Source organism: Sciurus carolinensis, chromosome 17 (genome assembly GCF_902686445.1).
Source record: "Sciurus carolinensis chromosome 17, mSciCar1.2, whole genome shotgun sequence".
Classification (NCBI taxonomy): Eukaryota; Metazoa; Chordata; class Mammalia; order Rodentia; family Sciuridae; genus Sciurus; species Sciurus carolinensis.
In genome coordinates this window covers 494,138-512,580 of record NC_062229.1, presented here as the reverse complement: position 1 = coordinate 512,580, position 18,443 = coordinate 494,138, and the positions used below count along the sequence as shown (strand labels likewise).

At 58.9% G+C, this 18,443-nt stretch overlaps 2 protein-coding genes and 2 non-coding genes across 6 annotated transcripts; 2 read left to right on the top strand and 2 right to left on the bottom strand.

Annotated features, from left to right (window-relative positions):
- Positions 1 to 3,402: 3,402 nt before the first annotated feature.
- Positions 3,403 to 8,489, top strand: Gamt (guanidinoacetate N-methyltransferase). Of its 3 annotated transcripts, XM_047530979.1 has the most exons (8): positions 3,403 to 4,017; positions 4,125 to 4,276; positions 5,055 to 5,138; positions 5,397 to 5,685; positions 6,714 to 6,859; positions 7,042 to 7,105; positions 7,387 to 7,679; positions 8,151 to 8,489. In XM_047530979.1, the coding sequence occupies exons 3-8, from the start codon at positions 5,106 to 5,108 to the stop codon at positions 8,289 to 8,291; spliced, it is 966 nt and encodes a 321-aa protein (XP_047386935.1). In that variant the 5' UTR covers positions 3,403 to 4,017; positions 4,125 to 4,276; positions 5,055 to 5,105; the 3' UTR covers positions 8,292 to 8,489. The 3 variants fall into 3 exon arrangements, with proteins under 3 accessions (XP_047386935.1, XP_047386936.1, XP_047386937.1); XM_047530980.1 differs by lacking the exons at positions 3,403 to 4,017; positions 4,125 to 4,276; positions 5,055 to 5,138 and having other exon boundaries at positions 7,387 to 7,454; positions 7,569 to 7,679; XM_047530981.1 differs by lacking the exons at positions 3,403 to 4,017; positions 4,125 to 4,276; positions 5,055 to 5,138; positions 7,042 to 7,105 and having other exon boundaries at positions 7,569 to 7,679.
- Positions 8,490 to 9,971: 1,482 nt separating this feature from the next.
- Ndufs7 (NADH:ubiquinone oxidoreductase core subunit S7) lies at positions 9,972 to 17,324 on the bottom strand. Its single transcript, XM_047530983.1, has 8 exons — positions 17,107 to 17,324; positions 14,647 to 14,683; positions 13,947 to 14,015; positions 13,441 to 13,558; positions 12,315 to 12,494; positions 12,192 to 12,238; positions 11,241 to 11,329; positions 9,972 to 10,135 (listed from the first exon to the last, which is right to left on the bottom strand). Exons 1-8 carry the CDS (start codon positions 17,120 to 17,122, stop codon positions 10,038 to 10,040), a joined length of 654 nt encoding a protein of 217 aa, XP_047386939.1. The 5' UTR covers positions 17,123 to 17,324; the 3' UTR covers positions 9,972 to 10,037.
- A 64-nt stretch (positions 17,325 to 17,388) lies between these two features.
- Trnan-guu (transfer RNA asparagine (anticodon GUU)) lies at positions 17,389 to 17,461 on the bottom strand. The gene has a single exon. It is a non-coding gene; the product is annotated as a tRNA-Asn (tRNA).
- A 135-nt stretch (positions 17,462 to 17,596) lies between these two features.
- Trnaf-gaa (transfer RNA phenylalanine (anticodon GAA)) lies at positions 17,597 to 17,668 on the top strand. The gene has a single exon. It is a non-coding gene; the product is annotated as a tRNA-Phe (tRNA).
- Positions 17,669 to 18,443: the final 775 nt, after the last annotated feature.

Here is an 18,443-nt window from a genome sequence, read left to right as displayed (position 1 = left end):
AGGGCGCGCGGGCCCAGCCACGTGCGTGCGTGCGCGTACGCGGCATGCGCGCGCAGGCGCAGTCGCAGCTTCCTCGTCAAGTCAGCCTGCAATTCCCGTGCGCGTCTGGTGGCCGCTGTGGTTAAGGCTCGGACTCGCGCCCCTCGGGTGGTACACGGCGACTGCCGTGGCCTCTCTTCATGTCCCCGTTTCGCAGAAGAGGATACTGAGTGGCACACAGGCTGAGTCACTTGCCCAAGATCTCTTGTGGGACTGACTGGGATCAAAGCAAAGGCTAAATTCCAAGATGGTGAAAAAACAGTATCCGCCCCGCCAAACCGTACTTTAGTTCTTTGGATTGTCTACTGGTGGTTCTCATGAGGGCGATTTTGCCCCCGCGGGACATTCGGCAGTGGCTGAAGACAGAGTTCCCGTTGTCACAAGTTGGAGGGTGTACTTGAACCTCAAGTGGGTGAAGGCCAGAGATGGTGCTGCACACCTCACAGTGCACAGGATCGCGCCACCACAGAGAACGACACCCCACAACTTGTCAACAGGAGGCGGAGAAACCCCGGCCTTCGCGGACCAGAATGGATAGATGACATGTATGGTTTTTTTACACGGTGCTAGGTGCTGCTGCCTTGTGATTTTCCCCACCGTTTCAAGGCGCATTGATAACCTGATAATTTCATACACTCATCATCAAGAAATTAAGTGAAATTTACACAGAAGGGCCTGCCAAAGTGGCACATATCTATCATCCAAACGATAGGAGGCTTAGGCAGGAGGATGGCCAGTTCAAGGCCAGCCTCAGCAACTTAGAAATACCAAACAAAAAGCCGGCCAGGAATGTGGCTCAGTGGCAGAGCACTGCCTAGGAAGTGTGAGGTTCTGGGTTCCATCCCCAGTGGATGGGGACACCTCATGTTCCCTACCTTACAGCTTTCAAAGCAGTAAGTGTGTTGCTTTCAGCAGCCTCTGAAGGTCAGTAACTGTCCTTGGTCCCCAACCACAGGGAAACAGGCCCAGCAGAGGGGACAAGCAACCCCAGGTGGCTGTCCTTCTCTCAGGGACTGTACTGCACTGTCAAAAAATTAGTTTTGAAAGGGGTCAGGCTCTCATTGAGGGTGGGAGGTAGAAGGTGTAGGAAGGCAGATTCCTGGGACTGGGCTGGGCAGGGTATGGCTGACACCATGAACAGGAACCAAAGGCACTGGCCTTCCACACTGTGGAGGCTGGATAACTCCACAGCAAGGAATCTGCCTCTCAGATGCTAGCCAGGTGTGTAGACAGAGATGCCCAGGATGCCCACAGTCCACGTGTCCATTTTTTACTAGCCGGGAGAACAGACACAGCACACAGGATGTGGTTGAAAGGAGGACGCCAGGCAAGAACTGCTCAAAATGATACATTTTTAAATGTGTAGACACCTATGAGAAATAAAATAACAGCTTTGTATCTTCCACTGAAATGAAAACAAGTCAAGTTTTTGCCATATTTACTTCAAGATCTTCTTTAAAAAATGAAGCAGAGGACTGGTAAGTGGCCCACGCATGCCTGAGGCCTGGTTCAATCTCCAGGGCAGCAGAAGGAGAAAACAGCAGAGGAGCCTGTTCCTTCCACGCCACGAATTTCCTCCCTCCTACCCCAGGGCAGACACAGCAACAAAACAGGTGTTGGACACTTCTCTGAATTTACTTCCAAAGTGAGTACATGCAAGTCACAGTATATACTTATTCCCCATCCCCTGCCTTTTTGCATTACTGGGGATTGAAACCAGGGACTCTGCCACTGAGCTACTTACCCAGCCCTTTTTATTTCGGGACAGTTTCACCAAGTTGCTGAAGCTAGCTTTGAACTTGTGATTTTCCTGCCTCAGCCTTCTAAGTGACTGGGATGACAGGCGTGTGTCACCACACCCAGCTTGGTCCCTGGCACCCACCATGCTACTTGCTGTCTGTATGGATCTCATGACTCTAGGGACTTCCTGTGAGTGAGTCCTGCAGTGGGTAGCCTTTTGTGTCTGGCTCTCACCGAGCACAAGGTCCTCAATGTCCATCCACATTTGTAGCAAGTGCCCTTTTCATGGCTGAGTAATATTCGGTGCTGTGAGTGGACACACAGTTCGTATCCATCCATCCACTGATGCACACTTGGGCTGTTGCCACCTTGTGGCCATTGCGAATAGTGCTGCCATGAACAGTCCAGCCCTCTACTATAGCTAACACCCGTCTGATCCCTCTATTACACATAACAGCATTATATACAGCGTTAAGTAATAGCGCATCCTTACGTATGATCACACACAACATACATGGTGTTACTATGTACACAGAAAAGCTAAGGTAGCTGGATGTTGCCTAATAGAGCAGCTGTCCAGGTGTGGGGCAGGTACCCTGGGACCTTGTGCTCCACTATTCAGCGGCAGCCTGCAGCTGTGGTGTCGGCTGACGGTTACAGTCCAGCTCTGTAGGCGATGAGCTCTCAGGGAGGTGGCACTGGGCCTTGCCCTGCTCATGGCTCATGGCTGAGACCCTGGGCGCAGCTCAGCACTTGCATGGGGGTCTGCTTGACGTGGTGGACAGCGCTGCAAACCTCTCTCTAGCAGGCACCAGTGAACCTCTGCAGAAACAGCAGTGTGTGGGAGACCGGGGTGGGACCCAGGGTCTTGTACATGGTAGGCAAGGGCTCCACCTGGGCCACACCCAGCCCAGAGCAAGCATGTTTGGCTTTGGAGGCCTGATCCTGGGTGGCAGCTGCTTCACTGTGACCCTGGAGTTGGAAAGCACCCCACAGATGTGTAGGTAAGAGTTGTGGCTGTGTGCCAATAAAACTTGACTTAAAAACACAGGAATTTAAAACATCATGTAATTTTTGCCCATGAGGAAGTATTCTTCTTTTGGTTTTCTTTTAGTGCTCACTGTGGCAAAAACATATGCTAAAATTGGAATGATGGAGATTTTTTTCCATCATACAAAAACACCAACATGGTTTTTGGCACCACAGGACACAAGTAGCAGGGTCTGACCTCTGGGCTGGGTGTGCTAATTATTTTGCTAATTATTTTGATTGAATATGTTACAAATCAGAAAATAAGTATTTTTCCTTTTAAAATTCTAGTTCTAGGGCTGGAATGTAGCTTAGTGGTAGAGCACATGCCTAGGATGTGCAAGGCCCTGGGTTTATGTCCAGCACCCTACCACCTCCACACACACACACAATTTGCTTAAAAAATAATAAAACTATGGCTCCAGAGTCACACACACACGCCTGCCCCCATCCCCCGTGACACCAATTCACTGTGTATCCTTTGGTAGGTACTGGCCAGGAAAGTACAGTGCACACACCTGTCATCCCAGCAACTCAGGAGGCTGAGGCAGGAGGATCACATATTGGAGGCCAGACTGGGCAACTTAGCAAGACCCATCCCAAAATAAAAAGGGCAAGGGATGCAGCTCAGTGCATGAGAGCCCCTGGAAACTACTTGCTGTCTCTGAATCTGGGTTCATAGACTGCAGAGCTTGGACAAAGGCACATTCTAGGCTCCCATGAGCAGACAGTGACTCCTGCAGTGGCCCTTTTGCCAACATCTGGAAAGGCAGGAATGGCCACCCAGTAGAGAAGGCCGAAGCTTGAAGATAAACCACTTGGCTGAGTTGCCAGAGGAACGCGCCCACCCTTGATACTGCTGGACATGGGCCTCCTGGGCCACCACTGGGAGGTTCCTCCTCACATACCCTGCCCCACCCAAAGAAGGATTCTGAATTCCATCTCCATGGAAGCCTCCTTCCTCTGCTGGCTCTGATGAGGCAAGTTGTCATCTTGTACAGGCAAGACCTGTACAGGAGCCCAAAAGAAACTGCATTGTGTGATGACCACAGGTGAACTTGGCAGCAGAGCCATCCCCAGCTGAGGCTTCACGTGAGACTGCAGCACTGACCACCCTGGCTGCAGCCTTGGGAGGGATTGTGGACCGAGGACCCTGCTCAGCCACACCTGCATTCCTGACCACACATGGTGCCTTGCTCACTGCTTCGGGTGATTCATTAGCAATAGCTGACGAATATTCTCCCTCTTCCTCCTGTCCTGTGCACTCCAGGGCTTCCCTTGAGGTGGGCGACACTCAGTACCATCTGTTTATGCAGGACACGCACACCATGGCCCGTGGACATCCCAAGGCCCCTGGGATACCGGCCAAGGTGCCCATCATAAGCTGGAGTGGGAGCCCAGACAGGATGAAGGATCCTGAGGCTCCTGTGCTGTCCCATCTCGTGCTCAGACCTCGTTAGACCTCACAGTAGGTATTCATCAAGCTCTCTGAGTGCCAGGCCTATCAGATGGCCTGTCAAGTAGACAGAGGGAAGGCAAGTGCAGAGGCCAGGCAGAGGGACACAGAGCTCCTTAGGCTGCTGGGGGAGGAGGCCTCGGCGTGGGCGCCCGGACTAACTGTGCAGCGCCCGAGCCCTCCAGCTCGCCTCTTCCAATTCCTCCTCTGTTCCTTGGGAATGAACAGGCCCCACCTGCGGAGCTGTGCAGGGATAGAGTGCTCAGGACCCCTGAGGTGGCTCCAGATTTGGATGGGAAAGAGGAAGTCATGTGTCAGAGCCAGCAAGCCAGCCGGGCCTGGGGTGGGGCTCCAGGGGAGAAGAGGACAAGCAGACCCTAAGGGGTTGCCCCAAACTAGGGCAAGGTCTCAGCATCCCCAGCGGCCAGGTGATGCCCGTAGGGAGCTCCGCATCCTGCAGGGATGCCAGCCTGACTCGGGACGGGGTCGGGGAGTGAGGGACAGAGCCGGGACTGGGTGATGACGTCCCAAACTGGAGGCCTTTCCCCCATCGAGATTCTGGGGTCTCATGTGACCCCAGCACACGGAGGGGAGAGGTAGCTCCACTCAGTGGCCGTGGGGGCTGTGAGGGTTCCAGTCCCGAGCGACCCACTTCCACTCCCCTGGCTTCCATTTGCTTATGGCAGCCTCCTCTTCCCCGTCTATAATACGGGGGTAGTAATACCAGAAACGCTGGCAGCACGTTCTGAAGAGTGAATGATTTTAAATACTCCAGGCATTTCTCCAACAGCACCCAGAAACTTGTCAAATCCCCACGCCCCTGAGGAACGAACTGGCCTTTATGCGGCGGTGGCAGAAGGGGACACTGAGGCACGTGAGTAGCAAGGTGGGGACCGGAGGCAGTGGAGCAGGGGCGGCTTCCCGGGGCCGCGGTGGCCTGCCCTGGGAGGCCCAGGAGGCGGCGAACGCCGCGGCCCCACTCGGCCCCGCGCCCTTCGCGGGCCGGCCGCCAGGGGCCGCAGGGGCTTCGCTGGGAGCATCCCCCACCGCCCAGCAGGCCCCGCCCCGGGACCCGCCCCACCGCCCAGCAGGCCCCGCCCCCACCACCCAGCAGGCCCCGCTCGCCCAGCAGGCGTGTCCCGGCGCTCGAGGCTCTGCGGCTCCCGCTCCCGCTCCGGCTCCCGCGGTCCCGCAGCTCCGCAACCCGCCTCGCAGTGAGACGCGTCCGCGCGGCCGCAGCATGAGCCGCCCCGCCGACAGCCCGATTTTTACGCCCGGAGAGGACTGTGGCGCTGCGTGGCGCGCGGCGCCGGCGACCTACGACCCAGCGGACACGCACCTGCGCATCCTGGGCAAGCCGGTGATGGAGCGCTGGGAGACCCCCTACATGCACGCGCTGGCGGCCGCCGCCGCCTCCAGAGGTAGCGCCAGTCCGGGCGCCGGCGCGGGGGGGAAACTGAGGCCGGAGCGGCCCAGCCCACTTCCGGTCGGCCCCAGCGCACTAGCGCCTCTGCGTGCCTGGGTTTCCTCCTTGTGGAATGGGGCTGCTTGCTAGTGGGACGACCGAGTCAGGAAGGGAATGTTGCAGGCCCGAAGCCAGCACGCAGTAGGCGCCCGCTAAGTAGCAGGAGCTTCCTCTCCACGGGAAATAAGGCCCCCACTCCCCGGACCGGGTCAGGGGATGGGTCCTCGGACAGCTACCCGGGCTGGAGCTTGGTAGGCAGCTCCTTGTCTGTGATAGGAGCTGTGGGACGCGGAGCAGGTGACTTCCCAGGTCTGGGGGAAGCCTCGCCCTGGCATTGACTAAGAATAGCTCGGGAAAGCTGAGCCAGGGAGACAGCTGTCCTTTGGGGTGGCCTTGCACTGCCTGGTGGAAGCAGGTGTGCCCAGGACTCCACAGACCCACATAAGACCCTTCAGGGGTCGAACATATGACCTCCGGATGCTGGGCCTCGGTGTTCCCACTTGGCAAACGAGCACATCCAGTGTCCCTGTACAGAGCAGTAGAGAGGGGCTTTGACACGTGGTCTAGAAGGAGCACACCCTCTCCTCCCAGATCATTCCAGGTCCCAGGCCTCAACCCAGCTTTGCCCTTGCAAAGTTCGTGGTGCAGAGGGAGGGAAGGGGACAGACAAGTAACCAACTGGAGAGATAAAGGCCACCAGAACAAACAGCGTGGGCTGGGTCCCAAAGTCCAAGGCTCTAACTCCCCCCTGGGGCTCTAGCCAAGAGCTGCTGTCCAAGGCCTCTCTGGTTGGCCACTCTCTTCCTGGACACTGGCCAGGGTCCACACTACTCCCTGTCAGGACTGCTGTGTTCCGTCTGCCCACAGCACCCCTCCCCTGCCCTTGTGGCAAGTGTGATTCTCAGCCGGGGCTTGCCCATTGCTGCTCCTCCAGGCAGCTTCCCAGGGGAGCCACCTGTGACGCCCAGTGTCTTGTCTGCCCAGGAGGCCGGGTCCTGGAGGTGGGCTTCGGTATGGCCATCGCAGCCTCAAAGGTGCAGGAGGCCCCCATCGACGAGCACTGGATCATCGAGTGCAATGATGGCGTCTTCCAGCGACTCCTGGACTGGGCCCAGCGGCAGCCACACAAGGTGCCCTCTGCCTGCAGCCCTGACAGCCCCACTCTTGGTCAAGGCGCTCCCTAGAGGAGGCTGGGGGCCTGGGGCAGCCAGAGGTGGGGAGGTGGTGGTCTCCCTTAGGAGTCCCTCCCTTTCAGCAGGTGGGGAGATCTTGAGGACCCCCTCTCTCAGTCATTTTCCTCCCCTCTCCCAAGGTTGTCCCCTTGAAAGGCCTGTGGGAAGAGGTGGCGCCCACACTGCCAGACAGTCACTTTGACGGTGAGGGTTCCCTAGGAGCTGGGGGTGTCATGGGAGTGCTGAGCTGCAGCTTCCGTCCAGGGGCTCCTGCCCTGCTCTGCTCACGGAGGGATCTTCTAAATGCACTGTGGTGTGCACTTGGGGACAGCCCAGGCAGGCAAGGACATAGCCTGCACCAGGCCTGTGGGTGACGGACACGTGAGGGCATGCAGAGGTGGTGTGCAGCGGACACGAAGGGCAGCTCTGGGTACTGCAACCCACCTGCAGTCCAGTCCTGACCGGGTGGCCTGTGTCCCGGGCAGGGATCCTGTATGACACGTACCCGCTGTCGGAGGAGACCTGGCACACACACCAGTTCAGCTTCATCAGGGTAGGGAGCGGGACCCCGCACTGTGGGCCCTGCAGGGTGCCTGGTTCCCCCCATTCCTGCCTGCTGGGCGTGGCAGGTGTGGGGAGCCCCTGTCCAAACCCACCTCCTCCTCAGAACCACGCCTTCCGCCTGCTGAAGCCTGGAGGAGTCCTCACCTACTGCAACCTGACCTCCTGGGGGGAGCTGATGAAGTCCCAGTACTCAGACATCACCACCATGTTTCAGGTGCGGCCACCAGAGGGCATGGGGGGTGACTCCAGCCAGGCAGTGGCCCTGGGGCCTCTGGGAGGCTTCCCTCCTGGGTGGGCTGGACTGCACTGGTTTTCCAACTAGAAAAACCTGGCCGGCCGCCTCCATGGCTCCCCAGTACCCTTGGAACACAGCTGGGGCCTTATGTCACCTGTGCCCTGCTCTGGCTATCCAGCTGTGCTGCTTGCTCCCAGAGTCTGCCCACCACAGGGCCAACACATCTCCTGAGACCTGTCAGCAGCCCACACGTCCCTTTCCTGTCCTGGTCGTTCTGCTTTGGGGTGCACTCATGAGGACATGGAGAACCACAGGGTGGCCCTGGGACACTGGCTGGGGACTACCCTGAGGACACCCAGGCGTGCTGCCAGCTGGACTCCACCCACCTGGGCACACACCTCAGGGCCTGAGCAGCAGTGCCAGGGCTGTGACCTGCGCCCATGCCCCCAGGAGACGCAGCTGCCGGCGCTGCTGGAGGCAGGCTTCCGCAGGGAGGAGATCCGGACGGAGGTGATGGCGCTGGTCCCGCCGGCCGACTGTCGCTACTACACCTTCCCGCAGATGATCACGCCCCTGGTCACCAAGCACTGAGCCCCGCCTGTCTCCAGCTCAGTGCCCCACTCAGTGCCTTTGTGAGCCACAGACCCCGCCTGCTAGGCCTCTGCACCCCACTTGGTGCCTCTGCTGGGCCTGAACTAGCTGTGGCCACAGCTTTCCTGACCCTGGCCAGGAAGCCTGCTGCCTGGCTCCAGGCCTGAGGGTGAAATAAAGGTGGCTACTGGGCCTGGCCATCAGTGTGCAACGGTATATGCAATCCACCTTGCTGGGCAGCCCTAGGCCCCCAGGCTGGGAGCCTGCCCCGTGGCGGATGCCCCACGTCCACACTCCATGCCCACAGCAGTTGCTGCTGCCAACTGAGGAGGTGGGAGGCAAGATCACTACTCTGATGGCATCAGGGGGTCCTGAGGAGCTAGCCAGGGCTTCATGGTGTGGAGGACAGTCCCCAGCCCTGCCCCACACACCACAATGAGCAGTGTTGTCTGTGAGTACTGTTCCACCATGGCAGGCCTCCCATTGTCCAGGGTCTTGACTGGGCCCCAATGCTCAGGGAACAGACTGGCTCAGCCTGTTCTGGGCCCAGCTGGTCACCCCACCTGTTGACCTTACCCATGCAGCTCTTGGGCCTGTCCATTCACATGCTCAGTGCTGCTGTGCCCTCTGCAGGGAACCTCCTGCTGGCTTCCTCTGCACACTGAGCACAAAGGTCAGGCAGAGGGCTCAGCACAGGATACTCCCTGTGCCTGGAACAGCTGCCACTTGAACGTGATCTTGTCCCAAAAGCTGTTCTTGGGCTGGGTGCAGTGGGGACACTGGTAACCCCAGTGAGGAGGTGAAGCAAGAGCTCAGGTTCAAAGCCAGTCTCTGCAATTTAGAGACAATGGAGCAAAACCCTGCCTCAAAATAAAAAGGGGTGGGATGTGACTCAGAGGTACAGTGCTAGTGGGTTCAGTCCCCACTACCAAAACTGAGCTGTCCTTCAGCTGGACCAGGAACCCACGTCTCCACCTACGATCTGAGAAATCCTATCCCAGCCCTGATAGGTGGGAACTGCCCATTCCAAAACCATCCCTGACCTGTGGTGGCACCTGCTATGGACTTGCAGAGCTGGGGTCAAAAAGACCTGGGACAAGCAAACATGGGTTGAAAAAAATCCACCTCTCCAAGGAAGACAGACTCTGGTGAAGGGAAGAGGCCACATGGCTGGAGGCTGCAGAGGCAGGGGTACTCCCAGGGCCCTGGGTGTGGATGGTCACCAAAGGAGACACCTGAACCCAGTGTCTCCAGGGTGAGGGGCAGTGGGAGGGATGTGGCTATTTCTCTCCAGTCCCACCCCTGAGGAAAGGAAACCCCACCTCCCCAGCCACAGCACTGGTCCACACCACTCAGACGTGGGTCTAAGAGGCAGCGGTCAGCAGCTGTGCAAACCAAGAGGGCTCAGCTCAGCCCCTATGGGCCTGAGAGGACAGTCGGGGGCCCCAACTTCCTGCTCCCCAAGCCAGCCCCTCCCAGCAGGGGTCAGCTGGGTGGCTGCACCAGGCAGTTCACTCCCTGGGCCTCAGCACTTTCATCCACAGGGCAGTGAGAGACCCTGCCCAACAGGCACAGGATGCCAAGCCCGCCCACCCCACCCATCTGTGGAGGGACAGCACGAAGGGGGACTGCTGTCTCTCAGCTCCTAGGCCCCCGCCCACCACACTCCAGACAGCGCCGTGGGCTCAGGGGTTTATTCAGTCTCAGGACACTGGTGTACACAGGGCTCCCGCAGCTGCAGGGGCGCTACCTGCGGTACCAGATCTTCAGTCTCTTCTCCCGCTTGATCTTCCTCTGCAGCTGCAGGATGCCGTACAGCAGGGCCTCAGCTGTGGGCGGGCAGCCTGTGGGGGACTGGCATCAGTTTCCCTCCCGTGGGGGACCTCTGGCCAGAGCGCCCCCTGCGGTGCAGTCCCCACACAGGTCTGCCAATGAACCCTGGGACCCATCCACACAAATGGGCAGGACAGCAGCTGGCAGAAGCTGTGAAGAACCGGCTACTGTCTAGGCTGACTCCATCTTCCCTACCCACTACTCCTTCCTGGACCCAGGTAGTAACTTCACTGACTGAACTGGCCCTCAGGTACTCCCAAGAGGGGAGCAGCCACTGCCCACTGGGTATGTGGGCACACATTCAGAAATGGAAATGGGACCCTGGGGCCAGGAGAGACCAGCTTGAGCCAAGAGCAACAGGGAAGTGGCACCAGCCTCCTGACCAGGGATGTCCCCTGCTCTCTGGAGACCCAGGCTGGGCACTACGACCAAGGTTGTAGTGTGAGAGAGCCAAGAGCTGGTCATGGCTATCCCCCACATCAGAGGGAGCTTTGCTTCCAGATACTGCTGGCCACCAGCTGCTATCAGAACAAATGCCCAGGAAGCTACCCGACAGTGCTCATCTGCCACTCACTGGGACTGCCCAAAAGGGACATCATGGGCCTGCACGTGAAACAGGAAGCCCAGCTCAACATGCACTTCAGACAACCAACACTCAGTGTGTCCCGAGCACCCATGGGATGCACAGTGAGGAAGGCACTGTCCACCACTTCCTGCATTCAAGGTTAGGGTTAGGGTCCTGCACTTCGGGCCTCTTCCCTCAGGTTTCCATGGTGCTGGGATGAAACTCGGGTCTCATGTGTGCCCACCAGCCACCCTAAACTATTTGCTAAGCATGGCCACTAGGCCATCCCTGGGTCTCACGGGTCTTCCTGTGAGGACGAGGACCAGGGGCAAGGTCCTTGGCCTCCAGGCACCTTTTCCTGTTTGTTTCTGTGACTGTCCTTTGTTTTCTACTAGGCAGAACCACACCCAAGTGTAGCTTAATGCTGGAGAAAACCAGCCATGGCACACGGCTCCATGCCCTGACCAGGTGCTGGGCCTGGGCCTGGGCCTGGGCCTGGGCTTGGCTGTCCACCTAAGACCAGTCAGTCTGCCCCTGGAGCATGTCCTCACCTGGCACGTAGATGTCCACAGGCACAATGCGGTCACAGCCTCTCACCACGGAGTATGAGTAGTGGTAGTAGCCGCCTCCATTGGCACAGCTGGGGGAGGGGTAGCTCTGCATAGGCTGCAGGCCCCACCCAGCCTCCCCCAGCAGAAAGCAGTCTCCAGGAGTCCTCCCTGGCACAGGGCACCTGTGCCAACAGCCCACAGCTTCCGACGGCCACTTCCCAAGGGTGGCCAGTGTGGGGTCAGAAGACTCAGTGACAAGAAGCCCCTGGAGGATCACAGGTCACCAAGGCCATGCCAGAACCCACAGCCAGGGAGAGGGCCAGTAATGCCCACCTAACTCTGCCTCTGCCCACCATGGCAGTGGAAATGAAGTACCCACATCTGGCAAGGGGTAACTGACTAAGCAAACTCTGGAATGTTCCACGGCTGCTCAGAACCAGGTTACTGGGCTACCCACAGGCCCACCAGCAGGAGAGAGGTGACACAGCTGCAGTGTGGATGGGCCTGAGGACCTCACGCTCAGTGAGAACCAGACACACAAGGTCACCGTGTGTGACCCAGTGACACGAGGGTCCAGAAGAGTCCAGCGATGGGATGTGGCTCAGGGGTGCAGTGCTAGAGGGACAGGGCCTCCTTCCGGAGTGACAGGATGTTCTGGAACTACATAGTGCCAATTCTCAAACCTCTCTGTAACTACAAGCCACTGAGCCGCCCACTTTAAACAGCACGAAGTCTACGTGAGCAGACAGTTTCAGGGACTAGGAAGAGGTCCGTGGGTGATACCCTGGAGAGTGAGTGCAAAGCTGTCGACAGAGCGGCTGCTCCCAAGTTCACGAAGCAGAGAGTTGGGGATGAGGTACCTGCTGCAGGCTGGGCAGTGGGGCCGGCTGCCCGTGATCTCGAGGAAATGAGACCAGAGGGGCAGGGCAGGGCTGCACTGCTAGCACTCACCTCCCCATGGACACCACATAGCGGGGCTCTGGCATCTGGTCGTAGACCTGGAAGAGACGTGGGTCTGGGGTCTGTGTGACACCTGGCAGGTCCTTGGCTGGCTGGGCAGGGGACAAAGCATACCTTGCGGAGTGCTGGGGCCATCTTGTTGGTGAGTGTGCCAGCCACAATCATCACGTCCGCCTGACGGGGGCTGGCGCGGAAGACCACTCCAAAGCGGTCCATGTCATAGCGGGGCGCAGCCATGTGCATCATCTCCACCGCACAGCAGGCCAGGCCAAAGGTCATGGGCCACAGTGAACTCTGCGCCAGGGGCGGGTGCAAGGGTCACATGCAGCACATCGTGGGAGTTCACTAGGAAAAGTCTGGATTTCTAGCCTCGTTTCTGAGAGCCACCCCTGGCTCACATTCCCAAGAGCAGTGGCCAGGAGGGAAGGCTGCCCCACCACACCAAGCAAGCTCCCAGCCAGGTGCTCTCTGGATATCCGTGCTGCCGGACAGATGAGTCAGAGGAACTGCCTGTGGCCACCTGGTCCAGCACATCCTGCTACCTGCAGGCATCAGCCACATGCATGAGCAGCCCATGAGACACAGGTCCAGGCCTGCTGGAGTCTGAACCTGTCCCACTCTTCCCAAGGACCCGTGGCTGGGAGCTCCTAAACCAGCCTGGCTGACCCCTGGGAGCCTCCTTGAGCCTTCAGCCCTGCCACTTCCTCCACCTGCTGGCCCCTGCCTGGGTGGGAGGCCTCAAAGCATCCCCCATGCCCAACAGATTGTTAGCAAAGGTGGCCAGGTCCAAAGCACAGCACAGATGGCCACGTCCACCTGGCTGGCCTCTGTGGCTGGATAGACCCTGACTGAGTCCCCAGACTACTGTGCTAATAAAGACCCTGCAGTGGGCATCTGCATCTTGGAAGCCATAGCTCCAGAAGGTGTCCACGTGCAGTGGGCTGTCAGGGCTGAGCTGGGCACTGAGCAGGGCAGCGGGGTGCTGCTGGGGCAGGGCAGGGCAGGACTGGGTTCCACTGAGGACATGCTGCTCTCAGCACCTGCCTTTTCTCACTTAGGAAAACTCCTCCTACCTTAGAAAAGAAACAGGAGGAATGCAAAGGGATGAGGGAAAGTAAGGAGGGGCTGGGTCTCCAGGCCAGCAGCAGGATGGCGGAGTGGCGGTGGGGGCACAGAGGAGCTGCAGGGGCGTGCAGTGCTCTGTGGGCATGTAGCCAGAGGCCCCAGGGACGGGACTCACCCTGCGGGCCCAGTTGATGAGATCGTCCAGCTTGGCCACTACGTACTCCCCGCGGCTCCTGGGAAGTTCGGTGGGTTTTGGAATCACGGTTCTGTCCCTGGGCAGGGCAGGCTGGGCACTGAGCACAGGACACACAGGGGTGAGAAGGCATCAGTTCAGCAGGGACCCTGGGAGGCAGATGTGCTGGGAGGTGCACCCTGCCCGGAGGACCCAGCCCAAAGCAGTTTCTCAGAGGGAGGGACAAAGACTCAGTCACAGGCATAGTCCTGGGTGAACCCTGTCCAGGCACTGGGTGAACCCTGAGGCCACCAGGGCCTGGATCAGAATCTAGTAAGCAGAGGAACACAAAATGGGTGCCATCAAGGGCACTGGGGACATGGAGGTAGGGGTGGGACCCACAGGGCAGGAACACAGTATGAAGCCCAGGGGACACACCAGTCAGGCAATGAGGGAGAGGCAGGGCAAGGAGTGCCAGGTGTGTGGCCTCCTCCTGAGGCCAGCCTTACCTGCTGGGGCCCTTGCTGGCCAGGTTCTGATGGACACCTTGTGTCTGCATAATTCCACCCATGCTGGAGCTGCCCAGGAGATGCAGCAAAGAGTCAGTGATTCATCTGAGGCCCTACCAGTTGCCCCCAGAACCCTGGGCAAGAGCACTAGTTCCCATCCCTGTAGACCTACCCTTCCCTCCCCACCTGGGACCTCCCACACCTCTCCCAGTGGCCCCCCCACCCCGTGGTCCCACCATGTCCCCTCACTCAGAGCCCTGGCCAGAGCCTCTGGCCAGGGTCATGTGGCCATCACCCAGCAGCCTGATGATGACCCAGACTCTCAGAGTGCTTCTTCAGGGATGCACCCAGCTGGTCAAAGGCCAGAGTGCTGCAGCAAAGACAGTCTGTAGAAGGGCACTCTGAGGACAGGTGGTCTGTCCCTACCCAAGGGATTCATAGCAGCCCCTCAGGTCCTGCTCGAGCTGCACAGGCAGCCAGGGAGTGCTCAGGTGGCTGAACCAGGCAGATGAGGGTGAGGGTCAGTCCTGTTCCACAGAGGGCCTGTGTGCCACATGCTGAGGACAGCAAGCAGGCCCTTCCGCCCCAAACTGCTGGGTGACCTTCACCAAGGGGCTCCCTTGCTGAGGTGGAAGGCGCCTTCCCACGCTGAGGCCCTGCAGCACCCCTGCCCAATCAGTCAGGGTGGTCAGGCACGCACCGCAGGCTGAGCATCCGGACACAGAGGAGGCTGGGAGCTGTGGAGAGAAACGCAGGGTCAGGGACAGTGAGCTGCAGGCAGCAGCGGAGGCCACAGTTCAGGTGCCAGTGGGTCAGAGCAGTGTCCAGCCACAAGCGTCTCCCTCCAGGCCTCCTCCCACCACCTGCTCTTGCCCTGGCTGTCTTTAATTCCACATGACACATGTCTGTAAGGAGGATCCCTCAGGACACAGGCAGGTTCATTCCCTTTGAAGACGCCACTGCCCCAGCAAGAAAACCTGGGCTCTACACCAAGGCCATCCTCCTGTTATGCGCCCTCTTCCCACCAGCACCAGCCTCAGGGCCTTCCCACTTGCTGCTCCCCTGGCCTGGACACCCAGCCCCACATTTGCACACAGCTGGCCCCTTCTCATGGGGCAGGTGTGAGCTGAACTGATCAGGCATCAGGTCTACACCAGCCCCAGGCCCTCTGCACCCTGGCGCACACCCCATCTCTGCCTGGCATTCACATGTGGCCTGCCTCCCCTGCAACACCAGGACCTCCCTGGGTTCCCTAGCACCTGTCCTGGCCTTGGCTGTGTCGAGCACACAGGTGGTGCTCAATAAGCATGTTTGCTGCAGCAGGCCCTGGGCCGTGCCGAGGGTTTCAGATGCTTCCTAGTCCAATCCACCCTTCAGAAACCTGTAGTCTGGTAGCCAGCAAATGTACCACCCACAACTACACACCAAGAAGCCCCACACGGAAGACAGAGGAGAATAGCTCCAGAGGCCTCCGTGAGCAACCTGAAGCTCTGAAAGGCTGTTGTCAGCGGAGCAGGGGGTTGGGAGGGCAGCTGGACACGTGAGAGAGCCTGATAGAAAAGGAGGACATGCACGAGGCCAGGCTTGGAGCATGATCTGGGTTCAACTCTTCCCCAAACACATGAGAAGTCTTCATGCGAGCACCTCGAGACGCAACTGTGTTTGAAGACAAGTTCCTACAGAGACAATCTACAGTGAGGTCACTGGAGTGGGCCCTGATCCCAGGACTGGTGTCCCTATGAGAACAGAGAGGCCAGACAGTGCCACGGAATATGCCTGTAATCCCAGTCGCTCAGAAGGTTGAGGCAGGAGGATTGCAAATTCAAGACCAGCCTCAGCAATTTAGTGAGGCTCCAAGCAACTTAGCCAGATCCTGTCTCAAAATAAAAAGGACTGGGGATGTGGTTCAGTTGTAAAGTACCCCTGAGTTCAATCCCTAGTACCAAATAAAAAGGAAAAAAAAAAAAAAAAAAGAACCACGGAGATGATCAGAACTCAGAGCAGTGGTGCACACCAGTAACCCCTGCAATTTGGGAGGCTGAGGCAGGAGGACCTGCAAGCTCAAGGCAAAGACTCATCAACTTAGACCCTGTATCATATCAATTAAAAAGGGCTGGGGGTGTTAACTAGGTTCTATCCCCGCACTGACTTAAAAAAAGAGAGAGGGAGAGAGGGGAAGATGATCAGGACACAGATGTGCATACAGGGACAAAAAACCGTGCGAGGACACAGGGAGAAGACACCACACGCAAGCCAAGGACAGACCTCAGAGGAACCAGCCCGCAACACCTTGATCTCAGACTCCCAGGCTTCAGGACTCTGGAATTTCTGTGGTTTAACCACACCGAAAGTGGCAGATTGAGCAAATTAATTGAGGGCATGGTGGGGAGGTAAAGTCTGAAGGAGAGGGCTGCTGTCCAGGCTGAGGGCAGCTCCCTGCCTCCAGGGCCCAGGGCTGGGTCTGCAGCCCCAACACAGGCATCTCCCTCTCATTCCAGCCCTTCCCGTCCTGGGTGGCTGCCTTCTGAGGCCCTGGCGGCTTCAAGTCTCCTAAGGACAGCACTGTGACCTTGGCAGGCCCTGAGGGAGCGGCCATTTCTCAGGCCTGTTTCCCCACCTGAAGTCAGGAGCTTGGATGCACCCACCGCACAGTAAATGCCCTGCTGAGCACCTCTGAGGTGAGGAGCCTACACCTCTGGTCCAGGCTTATTATTCTTATCACGGCCAGGGAGTCTCAGCGCGTCTCCCACGCTGGCCTCCGACGCCGGGGCTCAGGGAATCCTCCCGCCCCGGCCTCCCCGCGCCACCGCACGGGACAGGACCAGCGTTTTTCACGAAGGGCCTCGGGAGAGAGTTCCCAGGACCCGTGAACTCGCACAATCAACGAACGACCTCTTCGTCGATACCGAGCTCTCACTGAAAATGAGCTTTTCATCCAATTCCGACCCCGGGCGGCAGACCGGGCGCGCGCAGCCCTGGCCCTCCGGCCCCGACGGGGCGCCAGCCGGGCGAGGCAACAGCGGACGCGCTCTCCGCGTTTCGGAAAGAGCCTCGCCCTCGGCCCGGGGCCTCAGCGCCCTCGGCTGCCGGGTCTCGGCCTCCCGGCCCGCAGCCCGGCCCCGAGCCCCCGGCCGGCCGGCCGGGTCCGCCGCTCGCTCACCCGCCAGCGCCGCCATCTTGGCCTCGGCCTTCAGACAACCTCTGCGGTTCGTCCTCCTCAGCGCTCCGGGTCCCCTGGGCCGTGACCAAAAAGGCTCCGCGTGCGCGCGGAAACCCGAACCCGGCCAAGGCCGTTCCGCCGCGCTTCCTCCTCCGCGCTCCTGCCGGCACCAAGCGCCCCGGTGCGACAAGGCTGGTACGGGGCCTTCGGGGAGAGGGGTAACAAAAGCAGATGTGACGCCTCGCTTTTTGTACCCTTGGAAGGACAAAAGGGAACACAGCGCGTCCCTGGGTGGGCTCGAACCACAACCTTTCGGTTAACAGCCGAACGCGCTAACCGATTGCGCCACAGAGACGGCCGCTGCCACACGGCGCCCAGTGGCGTCCTACGAGGCATGCGCGCTCTGCGCACGAGTGGCGGCCCGCGCCTGCCGGGGGCGGCGCTGCGCGGCGCGGCGGGGAGTTCGGGAAAGAGCCACCGCTCCCGCCCCGCCGAAATAGCTCAGTTGGGAGAGCGTTAGACTGAAGATCTAAAGGTCCCTGGTTCGATCCGGGTTTCGGCAGGAATTTTGGCCTTCTCATCTCCCCAGGACGACACCCCGCCTTTGTGCAGCCTGGGACCCAGGATGTTCGCTCTATTCAGCCAGCAACCCCCGATTCTCCGACTTCCACCAGACTGATTGCTTCCCTATCTTTCCTTTGCCTCCCGGTGTTATTTCAAAAATTTTTTTAAATTGACAGGGCTGGGAATTCATCACTCTCTAAACTTGTAGGGATACCGTCAGTACTGATCATAAAACCAATCACCAACTAGCAAGTCCGCCAACGCGCCCCTCCTGCACACCGCTGGCGCGTAGGACCCTGCCCTGCCCTTTTCACCGACGGGAGACCGAGGCCGGCAGGCAGGCCGCCTGCTGAGGACTAGTCCGGACTATTGAATTCTGAGGCGCTGGGGGCCCCAGCGCTAAGCAAATGCTCGTGGTCCCTGCGGATGAGAGGCAAGGGCAGGTGCACGGGCAGGGTAGGGGTGTCACCCAGGCCTGGCATGCCCACTAAAGAGGTGACCACCAGAGGAGGGATCTGGGAAAGGACAGGTATGCTTGACCACAATCTGCAACACTGGCTGGTACTCAGAGCCTTTTTCTTTGATTTACATGGACAATCCCAATGACCATTCAGAGATCCTCCGAAGGCCACACCAGCTCCCTCTGATTCCTGGGTCATGTTAATGCATCAGTTTGTCACCACCAATGAACCAATGCTGACCTGTCCATTCTGGAGAGCACTTGATGGGCTGCCGCCTTTGTTCCCAATGCCCCTACTAGGCTTGAGTGTCCC